This window comes from Aquila chrysaetos, chromosome 21, assembly GCF_900496995.4.
Source record: "Aquila chrysaetos chrysaetos chromosome 21, bAquChr1.4, whole genome shotgun sequence".
In the NCBI taxonomy this organism is placed as follows: Eukaryota; Metazoa; Chordata; class Aves; order Accipitriformes; family Accipitridae; genus Aquila; species Aquila chrysaetos.
In genome coordinates this window covers 24,564,119-24,582,223 of record NC_044024.1, presented here as the reverse complement: position 1 = coordinate 24,582,223, position 18,105 = coordinate 24,564,119, and the positions used below count along the sequence as shown (strand labels likewise).

At 58.9% G+C, this 18,105-nt stretch overlaps 2 protein-coding genes across 4 annotated transcripts; both read right to left on the bottom strand.

Moving 5' to 3' along the window:
- Positions 1–50: 50 nt before the first annotated feature.
- LOC115333591 lies at positions 51–8,973 on the bottom strand. Of its 3 annotated transcripts, XM_041119212.1 has the most exons (9): positions 8,087–8,973; positions 6,668–6,803; positions 6,265–6,436; positions 5,670–5,790; positions 4,673–4,893; positions 3,429–3,607; positions 2,806–2,959; positions 2,367–2,491; positions 51–1,332 (listed from the first exon to the last, which is right to left on the bottom strand). In XM_041119212.1, the coding sequence occupies exons 3-9, from the start codon at positions 6,317–6,319 to the stop codon at positions 538–540; spliced, it is 1,650 nt and encodes a 549-aa protein (XP_040975146.1). In that variant the 5' UTR covers positions 6,320–6,436; positions 6,668–6,803; positions 8,087–8,973; the 3' UTR covers positions 51–537. The 3 variants fall into 3 exon arrangements, with proteins under 3 accessions (XP_040975146.1, XP_040975145.1, XP_029852578.2); XM_041119211.1 differs by lacking the exon at positions 6,668–6,803; XM_029996718.2 differs by lacking the exons at positions 6,265–6,436; positions 6,668–6,803; positions 8,087–8,973 and having other exon boundaries at positions 4,673–4,848; positions 5,670–6,045.
- A 219-nt stretch (positions 8,974–9,192) lies between these two features.
- FAAH2 (fatty acid amide hydrolase 2) lies at positions 9,193–17,420 on the bottom strand. Its single transcript, XM_029996721.1, has 11 exons — positions 17,223–17,420; positions 16,959–17,041; positions 16,523–16,656; positions 15,981–16,190; positions 15,433–15,552; positions 14,824–14,959; positions 13,872–13,989; positions 13,016–13,135; positions 11,926–12,037; positions 11,061–11,255; positions 9,193–10,332 (listed from the first exon to the last, which is right to left on the bottom strand). The coding sequence occupies exons 1-11, from the start codon at positions 17,418–17,420 to the stop codon at positions 10,157–10,159; spliced, it is 1,602 nt and encodes a 533-aa protein (XP_029852581.1). The 3' UTR covers positions 9,193–10,156.
- Between the last annotated feature and the right edge of the window lie 685 nt (positions 17,421–18,105).

The window sequence follows — 18,105 nt, the reverse complement described above, 5'->3', positions numbered from 1 at the left end:
GGCAGCGCTGGTTCTGCAACACAGAAAGAATAAGCACAGAACCCAGTTTTCCGTAATAAATTAGTGTTATTTAAAAAACAGCTCCAGTGCACAATCAGTATTTCCAGACAAGTAAAGAAAAAAAAAAAACCTCTCCTCTTTCATTCAAGAGGTTTATATATATATTTGAGTATAAACATAAATTTGCATTAGTATATATACTTTACATGCACACATATACACACATATAGATGGATAAATAGATAAAAGTTTTGGGGCTTCAACTTTGGTATGTATTCCTTATGCTTTGATTCAAGAGCACCAAAACCAGAGGGAAGCTCTGAAGATACTGATCTCACCACCCATCTGTGGCAGCTGTACCTGGAGCATGCCTGTGCCTGCCTGCACGGGAGCCTGCCCCTGTCCTGTCCCCAGCAAGGCACAGGCAGGTCTGAGCAGGCAGCCATCATGGCCGGGGCAGCTCCGGGCAGCACCTCGAGCTCTGCTTGGTGCTGTGATTTGGGTGCCAGGAGCTCCCGGTGTGCCCCCGCCTGCCTGCTATGGCTCACTGTCAGCTGGGGGACGCAGCTCATAGCCAGAGAAGGCAGCTGCCCGTCGGACGTCAGGGGGCAATTGGGGCAGCTGGCAAGGGCTGGGGACACCCGGTGCTGCCTGCTCCGAGTCACCCTGCTGCACGGTACTGTCACCTGGCTGTGGCTCAGTCCCAAGACCAGGCAGGGGCTGGACAGCGTGGACGAGGTGCCCTCCATCCTCCTCCTCACTGGCCGGCAGCTTCACGGAGCTGAGCGGTACCCGGTGCCTTGCCATGCCAAGGCTCTCCCGCAAGTCCTCCTGGCTGAAGCTCCTGCCCGGTGTGGGCAGAGGTAGCCAACTGCCCGCTCCCAGGGCTGGGCACTGGCATTTAGAATGAAGCTGGAGATGCAGGGGGAGCCACATCTCCGATGTCCGGTAGTCCCTGTCACCTGTGTAGCTGTCTCTGGTCAGTCCCACCAGCACCGGCTGCTCCAGCACATCATCCCCATCACACACTTCCCGATCCTCCTCCAGCCGCAATGAGACCTGGGAGCCCAAGGCATGCCCCAGCTGGCTGTGGGTGCAGGACGGGTCCCTTCCCTCGTGGCAGTCTGGCCCAAAACCGTTGGCACAGTAGCCACTCATGTCCTGGGAAAGGCTTTCTCCGACAAGCAGCTGGACTGTGGGTGTTGTCTGCTCACCTGCAGGTGACCCGCAGGAGGGTAGCACAGTTGGCAGGAGCAGGGTAAGCGAGTCCTCCTTGAGCTCAAGGGTGGGCTCCCTGATGGTCACACTCGGGTCCCTGTTCAGGAGAGCCTGTTGAGAAACAAGGAGCAAAGCAGTCAGCCTCAGCTTGCTGAAACCCCCACCAGCCTGGGGGTGATGAACCACAGAGCCTAGGGCAGAGAATGGTCCCGGACAGCCCCTCTGCTGTGCTCACACCTGGGAGAAACACAGGCAGGGCTCTGCTCATTATGGCACAGGGGCTGTGGTGCTGGGGTATGGTCACAGAAGCTTTCATGCTGCTGCTTTTCAAGCTACGCCCCAGCTGTCAGAAGCTCTCACCTGCTCAGAGACCCAAGCAATCCCCACGCAGAAGCCAAGAAGAACAGGAAAGCAAAGGACGCTGGCCCTGAGGTGGGCCAGGGCAAGTGGAGCAGCCTGCCACCTTCTCTCCACACTGGCAGAGGGGACTTCTTTAGCTTAGCAAGTTGGTTTTGTCCCCAGAATGCTCAAAGGGCTGCTCATCCCAGGCTGCTGCCACCCCCATCACGGGGGAAACTGGGACTTGGGGAGAAAGGCTGTCCTGGTGACTGTTTCACAGGGCTCAGTCCTGCTGATCCAGAGCAAGTTTTGGATCAGCTCAGCAGGGCTGTAGCCCTGGGAGCCTCTCCGAGCCTCGGGGCCGCCTTTATCCCAAGGGCAGAACAGTGAGGGGCTGCATCTCACTCAGGCCAGACTGTCCCAGGACAGCAGCCCCACTGTTTGTTTCTCTTCCCCTCTTTCTGCCCTTCAAGCTGTTGTAGATGGACATGCAGCCAAGCAAAAGCCAACTGCCTAAAGCAGGAGGCTTCTAGCACCGAGGGCCATGCTCACAGGCTACGTGCTGCCCGAGACGCCCTCCCGCAGTGTGACCCATGGCTGGTTAATGCATCTCACCAGTATCTTCTCCCACAAAGCAAGGCCTGGGGGTACAGTGAGTCAGACAGCAGGGGAGGCACCTGGGCACAGAGGCAGGTTTAGTGGTGCAAGAGGTGGAGGGAAGGAGGTGCTGAGCCCCGTGCAAATGCATAGGACCCCAGCTCGAGTGCGGTGCACACAGGGTGGAGGCTGGAGGAAGATTGTGCACTCACAAGTGTTTTCGGGAGGAGCGTCTCCGAGGGACTGGGGAAGACGTGCAGCTGGACGAAGCAGAGCCCGGCCATGCTCAGCAGCAGGAAGATGCCACTCAGCACGGCCAGGAGGACCCAGGGAAAGCCTGCCAGGAAGTCACAACAGGCTGAGGGGTGGAAGGACCCCAGCCAGCATCCCCCCCCAGCCCACCCTATGCCAGCGCTTCCCCAAAGCCCCTGCAGCAGGCTGGGATGTTCACGGGGAAGATGCGGGGCAAGCTCAAGGTGGATAGCGAGAGAGCATCTCCCCAGGAAAGCACCTCACAGGGTGTTACTGGGCCACCAACCCTGACCAGAATGGCTGGGGGGGTGTGAGTGACCCACACCTCCACATGTGTCCATGCTGCAAGCAGGACCTGAGATGCAACCACAGTGGCTGAGCCAGCGAGAGAGCTCCCACCTGTGGGGCCTGCCGGAGTCACCATGCACTGCTCGGCCTCCTGGCTCTGCTCCCCAGCCATGCCCGCGGCTGCCGTCCGGACACAGTACTGCGTGCTGGGCTTCAGGTATCTGAAAGTACATGGGGCTTCCTCCCTGCTCCGTTTGCAGGGCACCTGGAAGCAGAGGGAACGTGTGGCCAAGGCGGCTGGAGGTGGGGTCTGTGCACTGCTCCTCTCCCCAGTGCAGCCTCGACACCCCACGGTGTGGGGCGCAGACCTTCCCTCCCTGCTCCCCAGCAACTCCAGCACTTGTTTCTTCACCCCAGAAGGTGTTCAGGTCCCAGAGGACCTTGTTAAATGCCTACTGCATGAATCCATCTGAACAGAAGTCGTTACAGGTTTTTCTTATTCATGCAATCTAGAAGAGGAAAGGGATCTCCTGCCACCCCCAGGCTGTGAGCCCCGAACTGGGAGTGCAGAACATCTCACGCCTGCTTGCACTGCTGGGTGTGGGCAGGGCTAGGGCAACTCTATGGCAACAGGCACTACCACACCAATGCAACCGGACACGGGCATGTTTGCTGCACCAGGAAAGCTTTTGCAAGTCCCGTGCACTCTGAGCCTTGCCTGCCCCGCCACGTACTTGCTGGACAAGCACATCGCCTTCGTACAGATTCAGCCAGTACCACAGCTTCAGCAGCACTTGGTCGACTGGCTTGTAAGAGCCGTTTGTGCTTCGGTAGGGAGTGAGTGGCATGATGATATTTACGTTGAGGATGTGACCCTGGAGCAGCCAAGACAACTTGGGGGGGCCCACAATTGCTGTAGGGAGGGGAAAAAAAAAAAAAAAAAAAAAAAGAAAATTAAGCCCTTCAAAACAGAAGGCAGGCATCTCATTTCTCTAGAAATGATGTTTTTCTGTTGGACATCCCACTCCCAGCGCACAGAAAGTTTCTTAGGTGTAGCCTGATGGCACTTTGTGCTGTGAAACCAGCTCTAGAATTGGCAGCCACCACGTCTTTGTGACAGCCAGCGCCACTTCTGCCTCCTCCGGTCACGCCAGCACAGGCCAGGACAGACCTGCTAGCACCTCTGGCTCCCTGCTGCTGAGCACTTCATCTCTGAGCCATCAGATGATGGTCTAGAGACTCTCTGTGGAGTGTGGCAATTGCTGTTTTAGCTAAGCACATCTATTTCCATGCCAGCTGGATGCAGAGGGAATGAAAAAGGGAACCCCAAAAAGCTGAAATACATCCCATTTTAGCTGCTGGCACATTCAGTTCAAAGCAACAACCCCCATGATATGGGTTAGGCGAAGGTCCTGGAGTTTTTCCTTCCTCCAAAAGACAGCTAGGCTTTTTGGACAGGACAGCCAGTCTGACTGAGAAGAGGCACATACCCACACCTCGCCAACACGGCAGCCAGGGCAAAGGCAGTGCTGCAGGGACTACTCCTGCCTTCACCAGCCCGTGCCAGCTTTACCTTGCTGGAACAAAAATACCCTCACCCAGCATCTCCCAGGCCCATGGCAGGGACAAACAGGGGATGCTTTTAAAAGGCAAGCCTGGAAGGGTATCCTGTTTCCTACACCATCTCTCCGCGTTCTCCAGAGACCCGAATTCTCACAGCGCCTCGGTGGCCTGGGGCCTCCCACCCGTGGTCCTCACCTCACTGTGTCTCCTCCTCTGTCCCCTTGCTCTTGACCCAGCCCTTCTCCAGCAGCTCTGCTCCCATTCCTTTCCTCCGGTCGGGGCTCTTGGCACTTCTCCCACCAGTATCCTCATATGATTTCCCACCGTATCCCGGCAGACCTCTCCAAGGACCCCTCTTCCCATTGGCCCCCCAGGAAGAGCAGGAGCCCAGCTGAAGGAGCTCCCTGGTCCTTACTGTCTCTGTACAGCTGCAGTTCGCTGGAATAGGCCCACTCAGACAGCTTGCCTCCAGCCACCGCTCTCACCCTTGCCCAGTAGATATCGTGGATCTTGTCAAAATACAGCTCACATGCCCAGGAGGAGCCGGTGCTGTTCCCCCAGCAGGTATCCACCTTGGTCCAGCGAGAGGTTCTGCCCATGGAGAAAATGCAGGGATTTCTCCTTTTTGGCACCTTCCTAGCTAAAAAGGAAAGCTGCCTAGCCATCACCATCCTGTCCGAGTGGAAAGCACGGGAGGGCACAGATACTGGCCAATAGCATTCTGGGCTGCATTAGGAAGAACGCTGCCAGCAAGTCAAGTCCCCTCTCATTGGCACTGGTGGGATGGCACCTGGAGTGCTGCGTCCCGACCTGTGCTCTCCGCTACAAGAAAAATCATGTCCACGCCGGAAAGAGCCCACTGAAGGGCCAAAAAGATGGCCAAGGGGTTGAGGCATCTGTGGTGTGAGGGAAGCTGAGCAAGCAGGGACTGCTTAGCCTCAAAAGAAGGTGTCTTAGGATGGGGAGTCTTATCAGCATGATGGAGTAAAGAAGATGGAGACTTCTTCTCAGTGGTGCCCTATGAAAGGACAAGAGGCAGCAGGCACAGGTTGAAATACAGGAAATTCCACTTAAGCATAAAGGAAAAAAAAACCCCAAACCTGAAAGCAACCCCTTTTGTTTTCTACTGGAAGGGTGACCAGCAAAGGGAACAGGTTGCCCAGGCAGGTTGTGCAGGCTCCATCCCTGAAGGTGGTCAAAGCCCAGAGGGACACAGTCCTGAGCTGACCCTGCCTGAGCAGGGGTTGGATGAGCTGGTCTCTGGAGTTCCCCACCAGCTCTGCTATTCTGTTACTCTATGATATTTACTGCCAGATAATAATCCTCTGGCTACCAGGAGTCCCCGACAGCCCTCTGCCAGGGTGCAGGGGGGACGAGCCACCTCCACCCCTTCTCCCCGCCGCCCCACCTACCGTCTCCTCCACTCCACCTGGTACGAGGCACCGCTGGGTGAGCCAGGGTCCGGCTCCCACTGCAGGCGGACGTGGAAGTTTTGTGCCTCCAGCCTCACGTCTCGCGGAGGCAATGGCATGCCTGGGGAGGGGGGAAGCAGAGGGGCGTCAGGCAGCATCGATCTGCTCTGCAGGGGCCCGCTTCTTGGTTGGTCACTGCTTGGCCACACTGCACGGGTGTCCCTGCTTTGCAAAGGTGTTGTGGGGTCTCCCCACCACTCTACAACCCCCAGTTTCAGTCCTGTGTAGGCAAACACCAACTCCCTGCCAGGCACAGGCAAGGGCTGGCTGCCAGTGCAGCGCTCAGCATCCACATCCCGTGAACCTCTCACAAACCCTGGAGCATCCTATCTGAGGTCCCGTGAAAGGCACCGACACCCTGACGTGGTTGCTGGTGACCCTGGGGTTTTCTTTCCCGTCACACCTTGAAGACCACTTGGTTCCCTCCTTCCTGCAGGTACCTTCTGTAGGTCTGAGAGTTGTCCCTGTGCTTCTCCCCCTGCTGCAGCCAGGGCCACCCCCCAGCCTGCGGCAGCAGCTCCGGAGCTGGACTTACCCCGGAGCAGGGTGCAGCTGGCCAGTGACAGAAGCAGGGTCAGGGCAGGGCTCATCCCGTTGCACCCCGTCCATCTGCCCCCAGCTCTACGCTGCCATGCTGGGTGCAGTGGCGAGAGGACGGGCGTGCTGGAGCTGTTCTGCCACTTGCAAACACGACGGGCAGCTGGAACCTGGGATTAGAGAAAATATTTTTCTTTCCCAAAGCTGTGGCCAGTGACACCTGCCGCAGGCGTCCCTTGTACGCTGAGGTTGCATGCCCAGCTGTGGCACGGAGGTGCCCGCTACAGAGTGGTGGGGGACCCCCTGCCATCCCCAGGATGGGGTGAAGCAGCAGGTGCCCTTGGGGCTGCGGTGGCAAGCGCCACGGTGCCAGGGCCACAGGGACCTTGTGCTGCACCCACCTCTAGCTGGTCCCCGGTGGCGTTTGGTCAGTCCCTCCCTAAAGGCAGCGAGAAGTCACGCTGCCAGCGTCACCCGGACGTGGGTCTGAGAAAGCTCTCGGCCTCATGCTCACACCGCTCTGGCGGTGACTCAGCCCTGCGCTGGGCATGACTCACACTGGCACAACCGGTGGTACCACTGCCGCCCCAACACCCCCAGTCCTCCCGCAGCCTCCACGGGACGGGGAGGGTACCATGCACGCTAGCACCCGGCCAGGCGAAACGGGGCACCCCGAGGCACCACCGTGGGGTGCTCTGCCCCGAGTAGAGACCTCCGTCCACGTCAGCCACAGCAGCGGCCGGTCCCGCTGGGCACCTGCGCCACAGCCCTGCGCAGTCCTGGGGGGACGCTGGCGCAGCGCTGCGGCTTGTCACCACCCACTTCCTCCTCCCTCCCTCTGAAACCTGGCCAGTAGCTCCTTACCTTGGGCTTGCCCCACCACTCGGTTACACAGGAATTTTTTCCCTGCTGTTGCCAGCTATGGAGGGAACCTTGCTCTCCGGGGAGAGACATGCAAAAGGCTTTGAGGCCACCAATGCCAGCCTCCCAGTGCTGGGGACATGTCCCCTGCTGAAGGCGGGGAGCCCGGGGCCACCTCCAGAGGCAGACGGTTGGGAGCATCTCCCTGGCCAGTCTGGACATCCGTAGGGCTGGCTTACTCCCACACATTGCCTCTTGCTCTTTCCATTTTGTACTGACTCTGCATTAACATTATAAGCACAACCACCTTGGCAGGTGCATATAAAATACTTTCACCATGTTTTCTGTTCCTTGCAAGTGTTCAGAGCTGGAAACAAGGAGGAGCAGCCAGCAAGCAGGGATGGGCAGCTGCAAGCCCTGAGGCGAGACCTCCAAAATGTTAAAGCCAAATACGGGCAGTGGGTTTACAGCTTCCCCCCACCCCGGTGCTAGCACAAGCCCTCCACGCTTTGCAGCAGGCCCCCGGCAAAGGCAGCAGGCGTTTCTCCCCGGAGGGAGAAGGGGCCCCCAGGCCTGTTCCTAGGACTCACAGAGGTGCAGAGCAGCAAGTTGGCTCCCTGGGGAGACCCCAGGACCTGACTGCCTGTGTGGACAGGGACAGGGCTGCTCCTGCCCCAGGAGGAGGCAGCACGCCACGCAGGGGGCCAGCGCTTTTGCAGCAGCGAGAGGGGCTGCAGGATGGTCCCTGCCAGCCCCAGCACACCCGGTCCCCGACCGCCTTGGTGAGAGGGAAAAACCCAGCACTCCTCCCCATGTTGCAGTTTCTGCAAAAATACGGTTTACCGGCTACCCTGCCAGATGAGACTGCGGAGGTGAAACCCTCTCCCCACCGCTCATCCCCTCCTTCACCTGCATCCCCCACCGCCCCGCCGCCCGAAAGCGCCAGCGGTCCCCCCTACCTTGGGCCACGTAGCTGCTCATCTGGCCCCTGCTGTAACAGGAACCTGCTAGAGCAAACACGGGGCTGCAGTCTGTGCCCACCACGCTGTTTAAACACAATCGCCTTCAGCTCAGCAATCCCACGTTAGGCTCAGAGAGCATTCACTGGAAGCATCATCAGGGTCTCCCCAGCTCCCAGGCTCCCTCCAGCTGGGGGACAGGCCTGTGTCCCCGGTGCCACCGCGCTGGGCGGCCGTGGGAGACGCCTCACGACACGTGGTTTGGCTTCGGTGGTTCATACCCTTTTCCCCGGGTTGGTTTTTTTTTTTTGTTGATTTTTTTCTTTCTTCCTTCCTTGTTGACGATGTCTCATCTGGCTGCACGTTCCCCGGGCCCGCAGCCCTCAGCCGGCTCAGCAGTGCCCTCTGCGAGCGAGTGGCAAGATGCAGCCTCCCCCCAGCACCCTGGCTGCACCCAGCACCCACGTCCTGCCTTGCAGGGACCATTAGTGGCTCAGGGACAGAAGAAAACAGCCCAGGGATAGGGCCAGCACCAGGGCTGACACATGGCAGGACAGACATAAGCCAGGATGTCCCCGCAAAGCCAACACCGGGAGGAGGTTTAATCCTTGCCAACATCAGCACCACAGGGTGGGCACGTAGACCTGGGACCCCACGCCCTGCTCTGCCCTAAAGACCCCAAGGAACACGCATGGCTCAGCATCGCCCTATGAGCCCCAAGCCTTCAGAAGCCCATTGGGGAGAAAAAGCAGCAGGGTTTACACTTTCCAAGAGCATTAACACTGCGCAAGCACTACAAGACAAACAGAGCCATTGACCATGGCACCACCGGAGCTCACCGGCACCCTTCAGCTCTGCCAGGAGCTGAGCAGACACCACCATTCCATGCATTTTAAAGCAAGAGCCCAGCAGCGGCCAAGTGCCACCCTTCAAGTGGACATCAACACCTTCACTGCTGTCCTTCTACTGCGCCCACAGCCGGCAGCATTCAGCAGCCTCGGCCCATCCCATGGCACAGGTGGAGACAGGGCCGGGATCCAGGGGGACAGCAGCCCCACAGCTGGCAGGGCAACAGCCGTCAGGAACAAGGACACACAGCCAGCAGCAAACTGGACAGACTCTTTAATAGCACCCTCACTGAGAACATTTCAGGCTTGTTGCCCACACCAGGAACAGCCAGCTGCCCACCATTTCTGCCTGCATCCACTCATGGGGGCAGAGGCTGGGCAGCACAGGAGGGTGGGTGGCAAGGGACGCCAGTCAGGCTGGGTGATCCCCCGGGACAGAAGGGCAAGACACTGGGAGGAGATGCTTCAGCTGTCTCAGCACACAGAGAAGAACATTTAAAGAACTCTTCCAGTGCTGTCCAAAGCTCACAAAAGCAAAAGCTCCTTCTCCCTTGCCTGCCAGCTCCACACCAGGCAGAGCCCAGCACCATTCACCCCACAAAGCACCACCGGTGTGATGAGCATATGGCTGCCTCCAGCACCCTCAGCCCCTCTCTCTTTTCAGCCAGAGGGTGGGGGAAACCCTGTGGCAGCTCAGGGAGGCTGCAGGGGCCAGAAAGCCTGCAGTGCACCGGTGTAGTCCCAGCCCCATGGGCAGGGTAAGGCCAAGGAGGATGGATGCACCCAGGAGGCCCCGAAGGTGGTGCTGGGCAGTTGTCCCCAAGCAGGCTGGCAGCACCTCCTCTCCCCAGCCTTCACTCAGCATCTTCAAAGCAGCAAGCCTTACAGAGACAGCCATCTCCAGGCCCAGAAGATAGGTGCCCACTGCAGGCAGGATGCGGGCAGCCTGCCGCCAGCCTGCAACACCGGGGCTCCCGAGGGGCCATGGGGAGGGCAGGTCTCTCCCCTGGCAGAGGGTGCTGCAGGGAGGAGACCACTCCAGCAGCAACAGTCCGGCTTCCCTGGGCGCTGGAGGCAGTGCCAGCTGCTCCCAGGAGAGTGCAAGGTGGGGTGCGGAGGGAGCAGGTAGTGCTCCGACAGGATCAGGCATCAGCGCCTGCTGCTGCCTCACTGGGCAGCCACCATCTCTGTTCCTGCTTCCCCGCAGTGCCAACGGCCCAGGCTAAGCTTTCCCAGGTGAAACCCACCCTCCAAAGGCCTTCTCCAGATACCGGGCTACCGCCAGTGTCAGGTGGTCGTTGTAGGAAGCTGCCACCAGCTGGATGCCCAGTGGCAGGCCCTCGCTGCTCAGGCCCAGAGGGCACTGCGTCACCGGCAAGCCCAGGACGTTGAAGATAGCTGGAAGAGAGAAGGTTGCATCAGAGCAAGCACAGCAACCAGGATAAATCACTCCCTGGCTCTCCCACCCCAGGTAGGCAGCTGCTGCTGCAGGCTCCTGGGAGCTGGTCCTTGCTGGAGTGGTGCAGAGACATGATGACACGGGGACATCGCTGGCTAGAGGTTCCCAGCGTCCACATCACATATGCAAACTGCACCCACGAGTGGACACACTTATGTGGCACTTGCTGTGGCATGCTGAGATCTGCTTTGGGATGTTCCTGCCCCAGGCACCATCCCTCCATTACTCCAAAGCCAGACAGCATTGCAACACCGTGCTGGCATCAAGGAGCTCAAGCCGCAGGAAAGCCACATAGAGAGCCCCAAACTGTACCCCAAGAGATGCAGCAGCTCTTGGGTGCCTGCTAAGCCACAGCACCAGCTGTAACAGCGTCAGCTAACAGCGTCAGAGCATCCCTCTGGGGCAGGGTATCACACCCCCCCTGCCCCAAGATCAAATCTGCCTTGCTGCAGACAGCAGGTACTGCTGCCACAGTTTCAAAGCATGCCCAAAATCCTCACCCCATGTTCTGGAGCAGCAAGACACCCCTCTGCACTGCAAAGCCCACTGTCAGTGATGGAAATACTCTGGGTAAAATACCCTGGCTAGCAGCCTGCACTGCTGCAGCGTGTGAAGGCATGCCCACGATTCCTGCCTGCACCCCAGCAGAGCAGTCAGAGCAGCTCACCTGTGTAGGCAAAGTTGAAGGGCATACATATGGGGGAGTGGTGCCTGGGAGCTATGGTGGGGTGGGAGGGGTAGAGGAGCACCCCGTCGGGCCCCAGCAGGGCCTCCATCTCCTCCTGCAGGCTCTTCCCCATGCTCACCAGCTTAGCATTGCCACCAGGATTGAGTTTCATCAGCTTCTCCGTCAGCCCCAGGGCTGCAGGGCAAGGACACAAACAGGAAGAGAGAGAGAGCACAAGGACCATGGGCTAATCAGGCTAGAAAGTGCATTGCCTGGCCACAGGCGGCAACCCCCAGCTCCCAGTGGGGCCCCCCGCAAGTTCGCCTCCCTGCTGGCTCCTGGAGCAGATTGCCCCGGACACAGCTCTGCAGGCAGTGTCTCCCCAGCTTTGCCAAGGAAAAGGCTTTCAGCCTGTCCGCTGCTCCAAGATTTTCCAGCCACTGGGATTGAGCAGAGCTGGCAGAGCAACCTCAGCACTCATTAGACAGCAGCATGACAGCACTAATTAGGGTTCTCTGGTATCTGCTGCTAAGAAACGAGATCGGTGCAGACCCCTGACTGGCTCCAAGCCCCAGCAGTTCTGGCAGGGCTCACAGCAGGAACAAACCCTGCCTGCAGCTCTGTTGTCCTCAATTCTCCTTCTCCCAGGATATCCGAACCCATTTATCAAAGATTCAGCCAACTCCCCCTCGAGCAGGTGTTTCACTTGAAGACACTGAGTGTCGTTACAAAAACAACAGTCTGAAGCTGCTCAGTGCAAACTCTGGAGTCCCTTTGTGGGGCACTGGAAGGGCACTATTTTCATCAAACAACTTGCCCGCCCCACCACCGCCTCCACACATCCCGGGGCTCCTCCCGGCTTTACCGATAGCTGGGAGAGTGTGGGAAGACATCCCCACGAGCCACTTCATCAGCTCCCACAGCGGCCACACCGGCTTGCCATGATCCCCGAGCAGGTCTGTGAATAGCTGTGCCTCCTGTAACACACACACACACACACACACACTCCCTCCATCAGCACCGTCAGCTAGCACACGATGGGGAAGACCAGGCTGACAAATTGACAGCGAAATCTCCAGCTGTCCAATTATCCCGACACAAGCTGTTGCCATCTTCAGACAAGAGATGCCCCTCAGGAGCGTTACACAGCTCTAGCACTAATCCAGAGCAGCAGCAGGAGCATCTCTCCCTGCCAGAGACAGCAAGAAGGGGACCTCGCTCTGCAGACGGAGACCCCCCCAAAGCAGCACCTTTTAGTACCCCTCCTCTGACATGATACAAGGGATGATGCTCTGGATAATGACTCCTGGAGGCATTTACTGCTGTTATATGGCTGTGGGATCAGGAAAAAGGATGCAGAGGGGGTCAGGTGTGCCCTCCTTAGCAAGATGGTGTTGGTTTATTTTTCACCACTGCCTGCATGGCAGAATGCATGAGGTGTAATACTCTCAAAAGTTTATTTTTGCTACAAAATACTTCCATGCACGCACAGAGCATGGCACAGTGGCTACAATTCCAAGGAAAAAATAACACATGCAGACCCACTGCTGAAAAGCTGCTAATCTACTACCTCAGTCCTGGCATCCTAATGGGTATTAATCCCAACCTACCATGTCAGGCGAAACACAGCACAGAGGTAAGAGCAAGGCAGGACGCTACCTGCTTGCCTGACTTACCAACTCGCACAGAAAATGTCAACATGCTAAAATGGCCTCTCCCCCGCTAAACCATGTCACTCCTCTGCTGGGAGCCATATCATCACCTCACAGGAAAGCAAGGGAGAAGGAGTTGTGTAGCTTTGGAAAGAGATGGAAGGAAGACTGGGGGGACAAACGGAGCAGAGAAAGCCCCCGACCAGGTCTGGGAAGTCTACAGGTCTCCATGGCTGGCCCCAAACAGCCGATTCTTCCCTGCTGCCACTGAATTTGTGCCTTTGCTAGCTCAGTCTGACCCACCTGCCCATCGCTGTCCTTGGATGACATCATGGCTGACCAGATCTGGAAAGAATACTTCATCTTGTGGATTGCCACACGCCGAACTTGGACACCCAGCTCACTTTCGAGGTGCTCCACCACCTAAGGGGAAGAGAGGGCAGGGTTTGTTTCTGCAAGGATGTGACGCGCTGTGGTCAGTCCATGGAAACTAGGGACAGGAGAGAGCCCAGGAGCAGCTTCTCTTTGCTGCCACGCAGGGGATCCTGCAGCTCCTGCCCGCTCCCCTCCGCCCTGAGCAGCGGGACCTCCTCCATCCTATAACAACCTTGGAGCTCCCCATACAGCCCTCCACACCACCCCCAGTGATGCTCCAGAAGACCACCAAGAGCAGCACAGAAGATTTTGCTGAAAAACAAAAGAGTTCCTTTGCATGACTAAATGCCAGGCAGCAGCACTGGGAAGACTACAAACACACAGCCATCCCTTTTCTGTGCTATGTGGCCCCAGAAGGTCTCCATAACGTAGAAAAGAGATGTTAAGAAAGCGAAATACAGCTATTGCAATGGAAATTGGTCCAAAAACTTTGGACACCCCAGTGCACTTCAACACACGGGTGCTACTGGCAAGGGGATCTGCAGCTGTTCACAAGATTTTCCCCTTGTTTCTTCTTTAACACAGAAGAAGAAGATCTTTCTGCTTTTCTTCTACTGGAGGCTGCTTCTGCAGTGCTGCAGCCTGCAGCCCTCCATCCCGCCAGTCCCTGAAGGAGCTGCGCACAGAGCAGCTCACTGCGCCTCCAAGGGACTCCTGGGACTCGTCTCCCCATGTTTCATCACCAGGCTCACCCCAGTGAGAGCCAACCTCCGTTCCTTCCTACCTTCTTCTGGGCCTGCAAGATCTCCTTGTCCACAGGCGACACAAAAACTGACCCGCCGTCATGATCCATGCAGTGAAATTTTATTTTCTCCAGCGACACTTTTTCATTCAGCTTCAGCCTGGGAAAGGAACACTGCTTTGCTTGCAAATCCATCCCTGGCTCCTCCCCAGCTGCCAGAGCTGCTTCACACACTTGTTAATGCATCCTCAGGACACCCTGCTCTACCCATTAGGGTGGGAAGGAGAGTCCCTGAAGACACACAGACACCTGCTGCTCACAATCCATCCAGCTGCTCACCCGCCCCATCAGTCCCACCTAGTTCTGCATGTTTGTTGCTGTTAGGAAAATCCTCATCTCTCAAGATGCACCTTGTAATTACAGACCCTGGCCACAGCCAAGATTGGGATTGCACCACAAGAGCCATGGAGAAACCAAAGTGGTAATGGAAGAAGCAACCGCATGCAGGCTGCGGCAAGAAGCAGGACCTGCCCGGTCCACCCCATCCCCGCTCCGCTCCTTACTGGTAGGTGCACATAAAAGGCCGCTTGGTTGCAGGGACCTATGAAGAGACCAAATGGGGGGGGCCATGGTGTGGGATGGAAAACTCATTATTCAGCAACAGGAAAAAGAACACGTAAAACCCAAAAGAAAGGCCAGCCCCAAGAGGGAAGGGCCGTGCTGGGCGGCGCTGGCTGGAGCAGCTCACTGGCGAAGTCTTCCTGTGAGGAGGACCTGGCTGACCATGGCTGCCTGTTCCCCAGAGCACGTGGGTGGTGGGAAGGACAGCCGTGGCTGCAAGGGTCCTGCTGAAGCCAGGGGCAGAGGAAGGAAACCAGTAACAAGCAATCTGGGTAGTGCAGACCTCTATTGTACACCAGACAGGACTGACCCACTGCACTGGCCAAAGTGGCCGAGACCAATTCAGCAGCTTGAAGCAGTAGGAGCAGCTCACCTGCTGACTCCGGGACCGGCCATGACCCTCAGCATAAGCTCCAGGTCCTCCGCATAGCGGCACATGGGCCCCGTGCACAAGAAGCTGGTCCGCACCCCTCTAGCATTTGGGAACTGGCCATCGTTGGGCACCACCCCTGCGGGCACAACGGGAGACGTTGGGTACCACCCTGCCAGCATCGCTTCCAGCCAGGGCAAGCCATGCCGGTGGAAGTTGTTGCCCAGAGATTGCACACATCAGCAGTGCTTGCAAGCTGACGGCAAGGTGCACGGGGTGGGGAAAGGACAAAAACAGCCAGCTGGGTCACCAGCTGCCAAGGGAACACCCCAGATCCTGACCCTGGGAAAACATCCCATGCTGAGGATACAATACTAGGGGTGAAACACCTCCCACGGGCTTGGCGTTCTGCCACCAAATGGCTTCCCACTGCCAAAGCCAGGTTGTACTCATGCAGTGGGCTTGTCCCATGGCAAGAAGCTGCCTGCCCCCTTACAGCAATCTCACTAGAGACAAGCAGAGGAGTGTCCCTAACAGGTTCCTCCCACAGCCCGCATTCCACCTCCTGGCATCTCTGCTGGGGAGGAGAGGAGACCCCCATGCCCGCTTTACCTGTCGTGGGCTTATGGCCGAAGACTCCGTTGAAGAAGGCAGGCATGCGGATGCTACCACCGATGTCAGAGCCCACACCTATGACTGAGCAGGCAGCTGCCAGGACACCGCCCTCCCCACCTGCATGGGAGAAAATACAGCAAAAAACCCACAGGCTTATCGTGCAAAACACCCAGCAAAGCAGGAGCACCTCATGGTGGCCGTTTCCCTTTGCGCACAGATGGGGTGGGAGCCGCTCGGGCTTTAGCGATGTCTGGGGGCCAGCTGGGAAATGTGGGCCGAAGTGCCTGCCGAAATGCCACACCAGCACTGCTGTTTGCAGGTAGAGTGAGACCGAGTGAGCCACAACGATACTGGGTGTAACATCCAGGAGGTGCAAAGCAGTTGGACCTCCAAATGGCCTACTGCACTGCCCAGGAAAGAGGCCTGTGAGCTCTGCAGGAGCCCAGCGACAAGTTAAAGCAGCGTGCAGAGGCCTTGGGAACTCTTTCCTTGCTGCGTTTTAATCTGCTGCTCATGCAGGACTGTGCCGAGCTGCTGGGGCTCACCTGAGCTGCCACCCACGATCCTCTGCAGGTCATAGGGATTGTTGGTCCGGCCATAGACCCTGTTGCTGGACTCGTACCACATGCACAGCTCGCTGCAGTTGGTCACGCCCAGCGGGATGGCACCGGCCTGCTTCAGCCGGGACACCACCGTGGCATCCGAGGTAGCAATCACGTTGCGGCGGTTGACCAAGCCAGACGTGTTGGGCATCCCTGCAGTGCCAGGGTTGACAGATGGAGGGAGGTGTCAGGGCCAGCTCCCCCGAGATCACCCTGGGGGCAGCAGGCTGCAAGGCAGGTCACAGGGACCATGTCTGTGAGAAGCAGGTCCCCAGCGAGGGCTGCTCCACAACCCCTGCAGTGTCTGGGTGCTAAAAGTGAACGCAGACACACGAGCCCAGGCAGAGTGGGGGTGCAGACCAGGGAAAGGGAACCTGCTTCCCTCTAAGTGCCCTGCCACAGCCACCCACCACCCTGGGGAGCACATGGCCGAGAAGGAGTGAGTCACAACCAGTGAAGCTGGAGAGAAGGAAGGGCAAACCCACCGTGCAGAGAAAAGGCCTCCTTGATGGTGATGGGAACCCCTAACAAGGGGAACTTCTCCTCCAGGTAGTCATCACCAGGGCCCTCCGAAAGCAGCTTATCTACCTGCCGGGCTTCCTGCAGGGCCTCCTCAAACCTGCAAAGAAGCAACCAGCGTGGATGCTCTGGCGCTGCTCTCCAGCCCCGAGGGACTGGCAAGGAGCAGGCATCTCTGCAGGGTGGGAGATGCTAAGCATGTGGTGGGAGCTGCTGATGGAAGATGAGACTTCCCCAGCTCTTCTTCATGGCCCTCACAGGAACCGCTCGCTTCTGCGCCTGGCCAAACCAGGGCCAGCAGCGCCGGCGGGAGCGCCCGGCCCCGCCGTGCTGCAGCCCGCTGGCCCGGCAGGAAGGCCGTGGCGGCGGCGAGCCAACCGCCCCCTCTCCTCCCCGGCTTACCGGTCCTTAACGACGGCGTTGATGAGGGGATTGACCTCCTTGATCCTCTCCACGTAGGCCTCAACCACCTCGACGCACGTCACCTGAAACACCGAATAAAGCGGAAACCGCGGTGAGACGGGGCGGAGGAGCGACGCCGGGCACCGCCGGTACCCCCACGCCGGCACGCCCTCCGCCACCGCGGAGACCTTCCGCGGGCGCAGCGGCCCCTGCCCGTGTGCCCCCCCCGGCCCCGGTCCCGGCCCCGGTCCCGGCCCCGGTCACCTGCCGCGCGCGGAGTCGCGCCGCCAGCTGCCGGGCGGGCAGCAGCAGGAGCGGGCGGCGCGGCGGCGGGACGGCGCGCGGCGGCGCGGGGCGGGCGCGCGGCGGCGAGGGGGCCACGAGGCCCAGCAGCGCCAGGCAGACGCGCGACAGCAGCCGCAGCAGCAGCGCCAGGCACCGCTCCGCGCGCGACAGCGCCATGGCCGCCCGCTGCCCCGCCCCAAGACACACCCCCTCCGGGGGGGCGGAGCGCCGCTGCCGCGGAAGTGACGCCAGAGCGCCGCGCCGTGCCGCCCGCGTTGCCGTAGCAACCGCCTTCCCGCGCTCCGCCGGCTTGTTTCTCGGGAGCGGCCGAGGCCTGCCTTCGGCCTCGCTACGCGGCAGCAAGGCCGACTCGCCGCCCGCCGGTGCTGCGAACGGCGGCTGCGGTGGTGTGGCCCGTGGAGAGTCGCCTCTTCCCGCTCTGGGGGCGAAGGCAGCAGGTCCGGGGTAAACGCAGGGGCTCAGCCGCTGGTTGGCTAGAGATTACGAACGGGCTGGTGAGGGCAGGCAGCGCTGCTAACGTGTGTCTGGGGCAGCGTGATCCGTCTCTGTGGAAAAGCCTTCACCGAGAAGCTGCCTTGGGCAAGGTGCAGGAGGAGCCTGAGGGGCTGGGGCTGAACTGCAACATCCCTGAGCACAGCCACAACGCCTCCGGGTTGCTTGCGGGAGTGTCCCCTGCTGGGGGTGAGGAGGAGATGATTCTGTTTTCTCCAGAGCTTGCCCGTCGTGTCCAAAAGCCTGTCCTCGAGGCCTAGCTCTGAACGCGAGCACTCTGTAGGGTGTTACCAACCCACATGACCTTAACGCTGATCAGCGTAAAGTTGCCATCTAATTATACCGTTCC